This window comes from Aulostomus chinensis, chromosome 16 (genome assembly GCF_037954235.1).
Source record: "Aulostomus chinensis isolate RoL2024-O1b breed Wild chromosome 16, RoL_Achi_v1.0, whole genome shotgun sequence".
NCBI classification, from domain to species: domain Eukaryota; kingdom Metazoa; phylum Chordata; class Actinopteri; order Syngnathiformes; family Aulostomidae; genus Aulostomus; species Aulostomus chinensis.
The window spans coordinates 2627137-2641601 of record NC_141335.1 but is presented as its reverse complement, the minus strand read 5'-3'; the positions used below and the strand labels follow the sequence as shown (position 1 = coordinate 2641601).

General features: G+C 45.7%; 1 protein-coding gene across 4 annotated transcripts in view; it reads right to left on the bottom strand.

The window, feature by feature from the left end:
• The window catches only part of LOC147247121 (protein kinase C epsilon type-like), a 52271-nt gene that overhangs the window by 14841 nt on the left and 22965 nt on the right, over window positions 1–14465 (bottom strand). Inside the window, exons 3-10 of one of the 4 annotated variants that reach the window (XM_086180697.1) lie at window positions 12699–12867; window positions 11898–11932; window positions 11713–11801; window positions 11363–11492; window positions 11022–11164; window positions 10101–10197; window positions 9748–10013; window positions 9494–9667 (exon numbers count right to left, since the gene is read on the bottom strand). In XM_086180697.1, the coding sequence (XP_086036823.1) occupies window positions 9494–9667; window positions 9748–10013; window positions 10101–10197; window positions 11022–11164; window positions 11363–11492; window positions 11713–11801; window positions 11898–11932; window positions 12699–12867 (1103 nt within the window). Of the gene's footprint in view, window positions 1–9493; window positions 9668–9747; window positions 10014–10100; window positions 10198–11006; window positions 11165–11362; window positions 11496–11712; window positions 11802–11897; window positions 11933–12698; window positions 12868–14465 lie in introns of all 4 variants that reach the window. The other 3 variants (XM_086180696.1, XM_086180695.1, XM_086180694.1) reach the window with 3 other exon arrangements.

Genomic DNA, 14465 nt, shown 5'->3' with positions numbered 1-14465 from the left:
GAAAGGTTTTTAATCCTAGTTTAAGTTTGTCAGTGAGCTCATAACTGTGAATAAGTCGGCTGAAACATTAGGAGCCTCTCTAAACATGAAGCTGTCCAGTCCATCAGCGCCGCAAACTACAATCTTGACAATAAAGATGATGTCTGGACGGCATCTTTGCATAGGCAGAGTTAGTGGTTGAGCTTTAGTAGTAGATTAGAAGTTTAGGTTTCCATTAAAATCAAGTTTAGCCAGGAGTTTTCACAAGGCAGCGTGAAGCTCCAGTCGTCTGTCACGACCTAATTAGCTCAGTGCTGCGTGTAAACATCAATAAAAGTGATGTTGATCCCTGAAGATGAGTCTGATTAACCATCAATAACCCAATCAACCCACAGTAAAAATCCATTTTTTTGCTGTTGGTGGAGGGAACCCACAGAGATGCTAACTTCCTGTTAGCCTGCAAAAATGCCTCATCCCTGCGGCACTCTGCTAAATCCCACAAAGAGATGATAAAATACATAAGTACGTGGTCAACAATGATCATTTCCACACCCATATGACCACTTCCTGTGACACACACACACACACACACACACACACACACACACACACTCCAAAAACATGGTCTATACCGCACCCTGCCAGCTCTATTCTCTTGGTACTGTAAATGGTCTCTGGGGAAAACGACCACCTTCCTGAATTCCTCCTGGTTTTTTTTGTATAGGAAGAGAGAGAGCGAGTGAGCGAGAGAGAAAGAGAGTGTGTGTGTGTGTGTGTGTGTGTGTGTGTGTGTGTGTGTGTGTGTGTGTGATATTAACAGCAGCGTATATAAGGAGCCAGGAGGAGCCCCTCCAAGCCATTGTGCGAGCCCTCAGGGTTCACAGCAGGAATGTGACTATGTGCGAGTTCCCGTATCTAAAGTCCTTACATTGAGGGGTCATTGTAGACCTGAACCTTACTAGACAATGCATGTTGTCCGGTGAGGGGCTGAGGTGGGAGCTTGGACGGGTTGCTGTGGAAAGTGTTTTCCCTAAACAGACATGATTTCAGTTACCTGACAGCCAGTAGGAAGTCATTTAAGGGGAAATAACCCTGTAATATTCAATTTTCTTCCTGCTTCTCCCAAACAAAAGAAGAAAGCGGAGGTGACTAACGCTAAACAGAAGCCCGTGAAGAGAACGACTCACACTTATGCGTGCCAGGGCGACAGCGGGGAGAGGGCCATGAAGCCTGAAACTGGTTGTATGTTGTGTTTTCACGTTTTCATGAAAGTGTGCGTTTCAAGTGGGTTGGTGCAAATAAAACAGGCTGTGCAATGCCACCAGTAGATGGCAGTACAGGCGAGACGGCTGTTGGAAACAGGGAAGAAGAAAAAGAAGAAGGCGAGACATCGATGAGCGAATGAAGGAGAGAGATCCTGAGGAATGAGGACAAGTTCTAATTATTCTGAAGCACCAGCTCGTACTGGACGTGTTGCTGCTGTCCGGAGACAAAGACAAAGTTTGGGAGGCTGGTCAGCCGGGGGGGTCCGAGATTTGCTACATCTGCCGATTCCATCTCCTGTTTAGTGCCTTTACTCTTTACTTGATGTGGCAAAAACCACTCAGATGGGGGTGATTCTGCATCACTGAGCAACAGCGGATGATGCCCTGGAGGGTTAAACTGACTGTGTTGCTGAAGTTAGCCACCAGTCTCCATTAACTTTGAGCTTCGGCTTATTTTATTCGCACTAAGATTAAACCCACTTCTGTTCAGGTGTGAAACCAAACGCAGGAGAGCATCACCACCAGCAAACGTGGATTTAGTGACTCACTTAAGATTTTTCTCTGTATTAAATAAACTGTACCAAGGGGGGAATGCTAAGTTAACAGGCCGCTCAACGGATTCAGACCAGAGCAAACGAACGAGAAGTATGGAACCACCCTCACCGCCTGTGTAAACTGCTGGGTCGCTCTTAATTGAACAAACTGGCCTAAATTCCTTGACTCTGTGGTTCGGCCGCTGGGGGTCCTGGTGGCTAAGCTGATATCCCGCTCAGTGAGTCTGAAGCTCTTAAGGCTCTTTCTCCTCTCTGGAGTCGGTTTCAAGGCTCATGAGGGACTGATCTTACATAAGCGGCCGACGATCCACCTCAGGCAGGATTCTCTCTCTCTCTCTCTCGCGACTTTAAACAGGATGTCGAAATAGTTTGTTTAAATGTACCCAGAGTCCCGGCTGGTCCCACCCAATCAAACTTGAATAAACATTTCCTGAGTGTAATTACAAATGTACAGATACTGGATTCTCTCACACACACACACACACACACACACACACACACACACACACACACACACACACACTGAGCATTCATCCCAGGATCTATAGGTCCATGCCCAAGTGACTCCCAACCCAACACGCACAATACTAACAACTCAAGTCCTTGTGCCTGAACTCTCCAACTGTCCAAAGGTGAGAGACACATGAATGTCCCCAGTTGCTGGAGACGTCCCTTTCAACCTCACTCCTGCATGAACAAATGGATGCCATGGAGGAGAAAAATGACAAAGAATAGGTATAGAAAGGTAAGAAAGGGAAATAAGCCTCCCTGATGTGTGCCTGTCACAGTGACCTTTGACCACTAAAATCTGAACTTCTGCTGGAGTGAAAGTACTCCCGGGTTTGAACTTTTGTCCACGGACAAAAGCAAAAAAGCGAATTGCTGCCCTATTTTCCTCGGAACATTACGAGCCATTACAGTTTGGCTGCTAGTCATTACCACACAGCGTCGTCCCACTTAAGATGCCCTGAGTGATTTCACTCAGCCGAACCCGGAGCCGAACTTTTGTTTTCTACCCGGAGGTTTGCCTCAGATTGTCTCATCACCGTTTTACCGATGACTGATGAACTCTCCCCTGATAAATCACTCCCCAAATATGGAATGGATCCTCTTTTTAGAGGAAAGCAGCTTCTCACTGAGGACGGCAGCAGGAAATAATTGTAAATGGAGTGTTTTTGTGTGTGTGTGTGTGTGTGTGTGTGTGTGTGTGTGTGGCCTGGGAAGCACATCAAGAATGTTTGTCCTGAAAAAAGCACTTCGAGGAGTGCCGAGCGCTCACGAACCATCGGTATGTCCCCCACAAGGTGCAGCATGTCAGGTGTGATCACGCCCCCCTTCTAAATTTGACATGTCGTTTCTCACCCGTGCCAACATTAAGGAATGCATTACATCAGCAAGCGTCCAGACTCGTATAGAATTACAAAAGGCTGCTTGAGCTGCATCCCAAGACCAGCAAACGTCTCTCCGCTAATGACTCTCGTTTTGGAAAGATCGACTAGCTGCTGCTCACGGCTGACTCGCACTTGGCTGCTACGCTCCTTTGTGTGTGTGTGTGTGTGTGTGTGTGTTAATTGTTAATTCAAACCAAGAACTTTTTGGTCTATAAAAGAAAGAGGTGCATTTCACCCGAAGCTGTTTAGATCTGATTATGTGGTCTTCAACTGGATTTGGCTGTTCAATACAAGGGAAACAGCGTTTGACGTGAGATTTGTGTTTTGACTTCTCCAAATGACGCTAACGTTTAATTAACACCATGTGAGAGTTCTCTGGTTACAACTCTACTTTTAAACAGCAGTTTACATTGAAATGATAACAAATGTCTGATCATTAATGGCCTTATATGCATCAAACTCAGAAAATCACAGGACGAGTCACGCTAGCGGTCTCTGCTAGCTGCTAGCAGTCTCTGATATGCAAGCTCAATGAGGTTTTGGGTTTTACGAAAACTAATTACAGTATTTTTACGTTCAACCACTGCCGAGTATTAGCTGTGTTTTAGGATTTGGCTGTTTTTAACAGAAGACCGTGCACGCTTGCCAAGCTAGCCTGGACTAACTGGTTATCTGCCCTCAGGCGCCTGTTTCCTGGTGAACCGCTGCCATGAATAGCATTACAAGGACAAATCAAGTAGCGCTTCAGCGCTGGCTCCATTATCTCTGGAGTGGTTAAACATGAGATGTGAGTTCCTGCTAGCGTGGAGAGCTAACTTAGCGTGACTCAGCTCTCGCCAACAGCTGTGATCAGTCAACGCTAACAGTCAATGGCTGCAACAGCTTACGTTGGCAAACAGTAGGATTTATCTAGATGAAACAACCACAGATTTAAGGTTTTCACAAATAAATCCTCCCCTTAAAGATGCTTAAAAGGCACATAAACAGTAACAGAACAAGAACAGTTCCAGTACCCCTCCCCTTCTTTTCTGGAAAAGAGTTCTTGCAGATTCCTGTTCTGGAGGGGTGAATAAACACACAACCAAGTTCAAGGAAATGGTGTCAAGTCTGAGCTCAACTTGAAGAATTTTAGTCGCCCTGGGGTCAACTGATGATGGGGGGGGGGGGGGGCAGCCCTAACGATGGCTGACAAAAGTTAAATACATCCTGTGGCCTGCTGGTTCTCCCACAGAATATCATCTTGCTTCTGGGGAAACAAGTGAGCAGAACTCTCCTGATAAGTTTGTCCTGATTAGTTTTGGCTGAGAACGGCAGGATCAAGTCGAGCAGAAAGGAGGCAGATTAGTAACAGAAAGAGAACGCGGTGTGGACAGATGGAGAACACATGTCAGCAGCACACCTGGAGGGATGGGCAGGTGGACTGATGGAAGGAGCTGAATGGTGCCTTTTATCAGCTGGCCTGGTCTTTATTTGATCTTACTCCCAAACTAAAATTGAAGTCATCTATTCTGCAAGGTTGCCAATATTAAAATACTGATGTCAAAGAAGAAGCTACATGTGTTACGACATCACCAGACCCAAAACTCTTTATACTTCTTCTGTGTAGCCTACGTCTTACCAAGAATACCCCCCCCCCCCCCCCGTTCCTCTTAATCGACTGTGAGATCGCAGACGTTCCCCTATCGGCCTAATTACAGCTGAGAAATGTAAATAACATTATACAACAGTAGCGCCGGTTCACATTCTGTTCGTAGAGGCCAAGCGGGGAAAGAGAGAGAGAGAAGAAGAAGAAGAAACGTGGGAGGACCACACAGGGACTAATGAGGCAGACTGAAAATATTTGGAACAATAACCAGGATGGACTCGTTGGAGAGAATAAAAACCTCGGGATAAACTAGAAATACAGAATTGTGGTTGCAAGCCTCCCGCCTTGACCTTTGACCACCAAAATAAGTAAAGGTCATCCTTTGATCCCAGTGCAGGTTTGTGTTCATACGAGGCGACGGCAACGTCGACTTTTGTCCTTTGACCACCGCCATCTTTTCACTTCATCCTCAGGTAGTAGAGGTAGAGGTTTGGGCACAACTTGAAAACGTTCCCTCGAGAGGTTCCTGAGACGTTGGGACGCATCGGACGGACGGATGGACGGACAAACTACAACCATAACACCTCTGGGATGTGGAGGGGTGAGTTAAGGAAGAAGACAGATGACGGTAGAACAGAGTGTTTTTTAATAAACTGTAATTACTGGACATCAGAGGGAGCAGACGCGGTCAGAAACCAGACAGGAGCATTAATGACCCTGTGTTGGTGGAGGGACTCTGATGGTCTCGCAGATAGAGATCAAGAGAGCGGCAGATACTCAGTCCCATGATGGGAGGAGACCAAAGCAGCACGCTCTTCATCTTCATCAGAATCAGAATCACATAAAAAAGGCATACAACACAGATACATTCAAATATGGCTGCCGCAGGAAGTGAAAGTTTCAGATTCTCAAACGAAGCGCTCAACAAGATTATTGACGATCGCCACAAGAACGTCCGCGTGTCCAGAGGAGTCAGCTACACGTCCCTGAATCCACCACCGAGAACTACATTAAGGAACACGGGGGAACACGCACCAGTTATGCCCTTTCGAAATGATGCAGGTTCCGGTGGTTTAAATTCCCCATAAGGCGCCGCTGTTGTTGACTTCACCGTGCCGTCATGCTCAAGTGAGCTAGCTCATTAGCCCAGTGAGTGGATGTGGATTAGCCTGGCGACCGGCCGAGTGGAGCCACAGTTACGTAACGGCAGCCCAGCGTGACGCCACGGTACACCCGTCTATGTGTATGTGTGTGTGTGTGTGTGTGTGTGTGTGTGTGAATATATATACTGTATACGGTGTACCTGCATTGGTTTGGTCATTGTTGGTAAGTCGGTTCATAAGCATGAGCGGGTGTAGTGGTGGAGGGTAGGGGTGGGGGTTGTGAGGGTGGAGGGATGATGATGTGTATTCCATATGCTGTGTGACCCCACCCTCATGTCCCTGATAAGGATCAAAGTAGTTACACAAGAGCCACAATCCCTTTGTTTTGACCAAGAACACACTCCCAATCACTCCTGACGACCAGCGTGTGCGTGCGTGTGTGCGTGCGTGCGTGCGTGTGTGCGTGTGTGTGCGTGCCTGTGTGTGTGTGCGTGTCCAGAGGACAGACGAATGAAGAAAAATAGAATAAAAAGCAGACAGGAAAAATAAAGAAGGCAAAATAAATAAACATTTCATCTGAAAAAAAACTCATTTTCTCTCTGTCTCCGTCCATCCACCTGGCACATGTTTGTGTTTGCGTTAGAGGAAAATAACAGGAATAAATAAATTGAACAGGAGACGCCATCATTGGACTGGAGCTTGCCAGAACATTCTGAGAAAATAAACAAATGATGCAGCTCACAGAGTTTCCTGTGCTCGACTCCCGCTGACCTATCGCACACTTTACTGAGGAACATCGTCTCCACCACTTTTGTCTAACATTTGCCACTAAAGAGTTTCTGGGAAAAACAAAAAAAAAACAAAAAACAAAAGCATCTCCAAACAGAATATTCCACTTGTTCCAAAAACAAGAGGAAAGGTCAAGTGTTTTCAAACAAGACAAAATAGAGGAGAGAACGATGGACTGTAGTTGATCTGAAGGAGATTATAAATAATCTGTGTTTCAAATAAGTGTCTTAATGGATGTGGAAGTGTGTGAATAATGATAATCTAAAGCAAGAAATCAGTTTGTATGTCTCAAAAAACAAGTGCGCTGGAGTCTGAGGCCTAAGGGGGTCTGAAGGTCTCAGGTTTTAGATCATCCACCCAATTTTTGACATGAAAGACTCTGATTTTAGAGTTTGCCACATGTGAACACGTGTTTTGACAGTTCTTGCAGCAACTTCCACACGGTCTTTCCACCTCACCTGGACGTGCGATGGTCGTGAGACAGGTTTCCGTCCTAATGTAGCGTGAACTTTAACTTAATTTTCAGAAACTCTGCAAAGGGGAATATTGTCCTCCCATCAAGGTTCCCTGGTTCCTGGCTGGAAGCCGGTCGCAAGTGTGTTGTAAAAATCTTGAAATTTCAAAATGAAGGTCGTAACCACGGCTGAGAGAAGCAAACATGGCCGCTTCAGAGGTAACAGAGAAGGATGAGGAAGACGGCGATGCCAGCCAGTAACATCCGAGAATACACGAACACGTCTACACGTCTACGTCAGTGCCAGCACGGCGTGTTTCACATCCTGAGAATTCCCAGCGGAGAGGAAACTTGGATCCTGTCAGGGAATTATTTTTGTTATACCAAGAGAATATTGCAGTAAATATTAATGAGAAATCCATAACAACGGCGATTTTAAAAGATAATTAATGTTTTCCATTGTTTTTATTACAAACCCAGGCCGCTCTGATTTCTCGCTCTCGCCAATGGCGCGACCTGGATTTTCATCAGAAACACAGCCTCTCATCTCTGGAATCCATTAACTTAAGAAAGGTTTTGAAACACCTTTAAAGGACATCTTTTACATAAATAAATAGAATTTTGAACAAAGGGGTAGTTAAGGCTTTTCTCACATTTGGTCCCTTTCAGCCCTCAAACTGACTCAGACCCTTTCACCAGGAAAGTCAGCACTTGAATAAAGGCAAGTGTAGCAGCAGCCATCTTGTTCTGAGGGAAAATCACCCACAATCCATTCCAAAAATAAGTGTGACCGCGCGCGTTGTCCCACTCTGTCTGCCTGGACAGGTCAGTGTCTGGTTGTTGTGGCCTGTGAGTTCAGGTGTTGCTGGCTGATAAACACCTGTGCAGCCGTCCCACTGCCGTCAAGCTCCAGTTGCAATGAAAGGACCTGGCAGATCTAGCGTGACATGTCACCTGTTCGCTCAGCAAGTTGTCTGACTGGATAGAGGACACACCAAGACACAACACATGACAACACACACACCCACAACAAAGATGTATGCCGCCTCTTCACATTTCCCCGACAAGAACGCTTATGTAACATACATTAGACAAAACATACAGTGGCCAGAAGGGGCGGCTGGCGTCCCACCCGCGGGCGCCGTCCTGTGCGTCCGTCATCGTTGACTAAGTGTATGGACGGACGAATTAGCAGAGACGCTGAGAGACGAGTGAGAAGCAAAGAGCAGGACGAGGAACGCGAGGTGGAGAACGGAGCTCTTCCTCTGAGCTGATGGCAGACGATTCACTTTTGAATGGTTTCCAGTTTTCAACCACAACAGAAGAGAAACACTTTTTAGAGTGACACACGTCCACGGTTTGATTTCTTAACATTTGGACTGAAGAGCAGCGTGAGTCTCCAGTGAGCACGCTCCAATCTGCAGGCTCATAAACGCCAATCAACAGCCACAACAACAACAACAACAACAAGCCCCCCCCCCCCCCCCCCACCAGGAGGTTTTACTGACGCAGAGACAAACGGCACCCTGACTGACGTCTGTGTCACCGAGGCCTTCGAGCATCGAGGCTTTTAATGGAAATGGGAGCGAATACTCGGATTGGTTTATAATAGTAATAATAATAAGAAGGAGAAGAATGATAATAATAAGAAGAAGAATACAAAGGGGAAGAATTAATTCAGGGCCTGACTTCCACCCCCCACCCGTCTTCAGACCCTCCCTATGCGTCATCTGAATGGAGCCCTGAGCCCTGATGCACTGGAACCTTCGAGTCCTCGGGCCTCAGAGAACCGCAGCTCTAAAAACTTCTTGGGTCGCAGCCCACCAGAATAATCAGTTACAGGCCTGTTTACATTTAATATGAACGTAATTCTAATAAAGCTTTATAGTCTCACAGGTTGTGGTTTAACAACTCTTTTCAAACTTTTTAATTTATAGTACAAACTTTGACTCTCACAGTCAACGCTAAGAAAAATGACACGACATTTTAAAAAACCGTTTGAAGTTAAAAACTCATAGTTATTCTTAATGCCACAATCATGCTGGATGATTACCATGAATCAGGTGACTGCTGAGGAGACACAGCAACATTTTTAAAAGTCTGACTTTAGTTAAAAGGTGCAATTCTTATACATTTATTTGTTTATTTAATTGTATATTTTTGTCCGTTGGTGTTTCTAAGCCTTGTTATTCCTCAAACTGAGGTTTTCTTTCCTCTGACGAGCAGCTGCAGCCTGCACACAACACATTCACACAAGGTAGAATGCTGCCCCCTGGAGGTGTAGAGTATGTCCACATGTGTGTGTGTTTGTGTGTGTGTGTGTGTGTGTGTGTGTGTGTGCGCGCGTGTGCGCATGCGCGTTTGTTTTCATACTTTAGTCTGGAAGCAGCAGAAGAGCTGTGTCAGGTACGGGTGTTTCCGGGCCAGAGCCAGGATGCGTTTCTCCGTCAGGGTGCAGTCCACGTCATCGTCCTGCAAAATCACGTCTTTCTTCAGCACCTTGACGGCGTAAACCTCGTCGGTGCCTTTCAGCTCCGCCAGCATCACCTGGACACACAGGACGAAGATGAGGGTAAACGCAGCTGAAAGACTAACAAACCAACAAAGGTCAGTGGTCGTGCACTCACTTTCCCAAAGCTTCCCTTCCCCAGAACTTTAATGAACAAAAAGTCCTGCAGGTTCATCCTCTTCACCTCCACAGCGCTGTGACCTTTGACATCTCCGTTCTCCTGGTTTCCTTTAGCCTTCGGCTCCACGCTGGACACTCCTCCCCCATGGCTGGCCCCTGTTACCGTAGCAACGGAGGAGGGGGACGAGGGCGTGTGCGTTTTGTGCTCGTCTCCTCTGTGGTCGAATGAGAGAGCCTTCCTGATGTTCTCCAGCTCCTTCACATCTGGACCCAAACACAACCACATCAGCTTCCCTGTGTGTGAGTGTGTGTGAGTGTTAATGTGAGTGTGTGTGTGTGTTAGATGGTAACCTTGGTCACATGGTGAGGTGGGGGCGGACTTTGATCGATCGTCTTCTGTCTGAGGCGTCCCGGACGATGACTGCTGGGGATCTTCAACCTGAGGCAGCTGTTCAAGAAAACATCATCACCATCATCATCATGACCATCATCACCATCATCATCACCATCACCATCACAACCATCATCATCACCATCATCATCACAAGCATCACCATGACAACCATCATCACCGTCATCATCACCATCACAACCATCATCATCATCATCATCACCATCATCATCATGACCATCGTCATCACCATCATCATCACCATCACCATCACAACCATCATCATCACCATCATCAGCACAAGCATCACCATGACAACCATCATCACCGTCATCATCACCATCACAACCATCATCATCATCACCACCATCATCATCATCACCGTCATCATCACCATCACAATCATCATCAAAACCCTCATCACCATCATCACCATCACCATCAGAACCATCATCACCGTCATCATCATCATCATCATCACCATCACAATCACAACCATCATCACCACCATCATCATCACAACCATCATCACCATCATCACCATCTTCACCATCATCATCTTCACCATCATCATCTTCACCATCATCATCATCATCATCACCATCACCATCACCATCATCATCATCATCATCATCACTCTTCCATCTACGTGCCAGTGACTCTTCAACTCTCCTTCATGTTTATTAGTTTTTACATTTATTTTTTTGACATTTTTTGCTTTTCCTTTCTCAGGAAATTTTGAGCCTTTATGACAAAAAGTCCTTAAAAAAACAGGTGAGAGAAAAAGTGATGAGATGTAACGATGTCATTGAGCAAGTCTGGTTCAGTGTCAAATAAAAGTGTAAATAAATAAATGTTTTTCAAACCTGTGGATGTGTCACCTTTTTCCGTCTCTGAGCGCTGTTGGAGATCTTGTCCGGCGTGACTCCGAGGTCAGAGAGGACTTTAGCGATCCCCCTGGCGTCCACGCCGCAGTTGGGGGCCACATTACTCTCACAACGCCTGTGTACATTCACTTTACACACTGAGACACACACACACACACACACACACACACACACACACACACACACAGGACAGCAATGGCGACACAAGAAATGCCAAACTTGTTTCATCTTACTCCACAGGTGGAAACCAAAGTGCTCTGGTACAAGCTGCCCCCTGTTGGTTATTCACAGTATGACAGGTGTCTGTGTGTGTGTGTGTGTGTGTGTGTGTGTACCTTTGCACTGTAGTCCCTGCCGCAGCAGGCCCCAGAGCAGAGACCCACAGTGGTCACAGAAGGTGAGAACTTTAAAGTTGTGGATGCTGAATTTGTGCGGCACGTTGACGCTGAACCTCTGCGAGCCCACCTGCTGGGAGAGACCGCCCACCCCAGTTAAACCTGTACACCTGCAGCTCTACCACCAGGAGATCCTACAACCAAACACGGCTTTTACTCTCAGTGATCGTGAATGATGCGATTGGTGGTCTGGGTGAAGTAAACTGGGCATAGGGAGTAACCAAGATGGCTGCTCACTGTGGAGGTCCCACTACTGCAGCATCCACTCAAACCTGCGCCGTGACCCGTACCTCCCCGCCGGTTTCCTCCTGCTTCTTCATTCCTGCACACTTGGTGATGATGAGCTCATGGCAACGCTTGTGGACCACACAGGTGCACACTGAGGGAGCAGCACACAGAAACAGGGGTTTTCAATGTGATCCAAGGGTCTGAAGTCTAATTGAGGGTGTAGACGGACTGGACTAGACCGTCCTACCTTGACACTGGTAGCCCTGCTTTCCTAAGACGCCCCTGAAGGACAAAGACAACCAATAAGCCCAACATGAAACCAATGAGACAGCAGTTATGAATCCACGCTAATGTGCACGTGCTAAAACCCTTGACGTTTTACATCCAAATCTGTTTCATTTTCCCCAATCACAGAAATCTTATGTGACTAAAAAAACCTGTGATTTCCAACACACCAGCCCTGAACACTTGAGGAAATTAACGAACCATTTCCTCGTGATTCTATTATCGGATCAAACGCTTCTTTCGCTGGAAGCAACAAGTCAAACTGCCGTTGGCATGGAAACAAGCACAGCTGGCTTTGTCTAGGACTCCGCAATTCTCAGCGTTCATTGTGTTTACATGTAAACAAGTCACCAGATTACCGGCAGCAGAGAGTGAAGCCGCCACCACCACAACACTCACTGTTCTCAGGACCGACTACTTTGGAGCAACTCTGTTTATTGGTTGTTTGTTTTTTTCATATTCTGTGTTTTTTTTAAGCTTCAGTCAGGAGAGCACTTGTGCCTCTGCAGGGGAAGAACCAGATTTGTCAGAGCTCCACCCGGTGGCCACTATTCGCACTGTACAATTTGGAGGCAAATATCTAACTGTAATTATATAGACTGATGTATTAACACAAAAATATCCTTTCACAAATATTGTACTTTCCTGTGACTTGAAAATTGCAGGTTTGTTTTGATTAAATGTAAAAGCCACAGGAAATTACTTTTCATTTCCAAGACTATTTTGAGTGTGTGTGTGTGTGTGTGTGTGTGTGTGTCCTGACCAGATGAAGTCCCTGCAGTGGGAGCAGTAGGTGGGCTGTCTCAGGTAGGTGGCCATGAACTTGTGTCCGTTGACTTGGTGGACCCTCCGACGGACGGCACCCTGACGCTTCCTAGGACGCATTCGCTGCCGAAAAACCCGTTCCTCATTCTCACTGGAGACAGGCACAGCTACAAACACACACACACACACACACACACACACACACACACACACACACACACACACACACAATATGTTCATTAGTATGGAAGGAGAATGAAAACCTTTCTGTCTATGGCAGCCTTGAAACTTCATTTCTCATAAGCTAATGCTAACTTTGCACCTGACCAAAGGCTGAAGATTCTGTACATTTATACATTTAAATCTGTCAGATCATCATCTTCATTGATCTGTTTGGACTCGAGCCATCCTGATCAATAGCTGCTCTGTGTGCAGTAAGTTCACATTACTTCATGCACCGTGTGAACTCCAACATATATCGAAGTATCTGCCTGTATCCATAATTCATCCTCTATCAGTGAAAACTAACAAGTGCATGTGTGCAGTAACTGTGTATATTTTTAGACTACAGTTCATAACAATGTATTCTTAACTTGTTCTATTTAGCGCTTGCTTCTTTTCTGAACTTTACACTTTAGCCGAGGGATTTTTTCCATTGTGGGGTCAATAAAGTTCATCTGTAATCTGAAAAACAACCTTAAACTGAAGTTTAATAATGGGCATGCAGGATTTAGGTGTCTGTTTTCCTGCCTCCGCCAAGGATGTTATGTGATTGGTTCTGTTTGTTTGATTGTTTACATGTTTGTGTCTCTAGGTAGTTTCACCCAACAACGTGAACCCCTGATGACCAGGAGGGAAACTACAAATATGTTTTTGCATCTATGATGATTTCAGAAGCTGATCTGAATGGAACAGAAAGGTGGAAGTCTGCATTCTCTCTGATTATGAATTGAATCATGAACTGTTTGCACTTGCACCATATAACCACTAGATGGCGGTGACGCTACGCGGCCGAGGTCAGTGCTCGGGTCGCCTGAGTACAAGTCTGAACACGCGTCTCTTTTCTTTTCCTTTCCTCCCTGCCACATTCTTCAGTGTCTCTCCTGCTCGTCCTGTTTAATTACAAAGGTTTTCCCAGAGGAAGAGCAGCGGGTTTCTATTACTGTCCGAACCTGCGTTAATTAAACACACACTCCTGGGACGAGGAAGCGTGTGTGTGTGTGTGTGTGTGTGTCAGAGAGAGAAATAAAAGGTGACTTTAAAGAAGATAAAGAAAAGGGAAGGGAAAGAGGGAGTTAATCTCTGACATGTCACAAGACACTCTGTCCTCAGATGTGAACTTCAATTTTCCAGTTCACTAATCTAATTTACCAATATCATCATCTGTGCTGCTGCTGGGTGGAGAGGCTTCAACAGATCAGAAAGACGCACGATAAAAACCACACGCGTGATTTTGAGGATTTCCAGGTGCTGATGAAGGAAAAGTGTTTGAAAGCAACAGGAATCATTTGCTGGGAAATAAACTCTATTTTCAAAAACAGCATCAACAAAGTTAAAGGAATCCCATCCAAATCATTTTATATTTTCTAGTCACTTTTAAAACTAACCTTTGAACTTATATCGACCTCGTTAGACTCTTCCTAAACTTAACAAATCACTTTGTTATCACACGAAATCAAGAGTTTCATCATTTATAGTTAGAATGAAGTGACTCACACGAGACCTGTTGTAGACCGAGCTCAAATACACGCAGAAACTACGAATC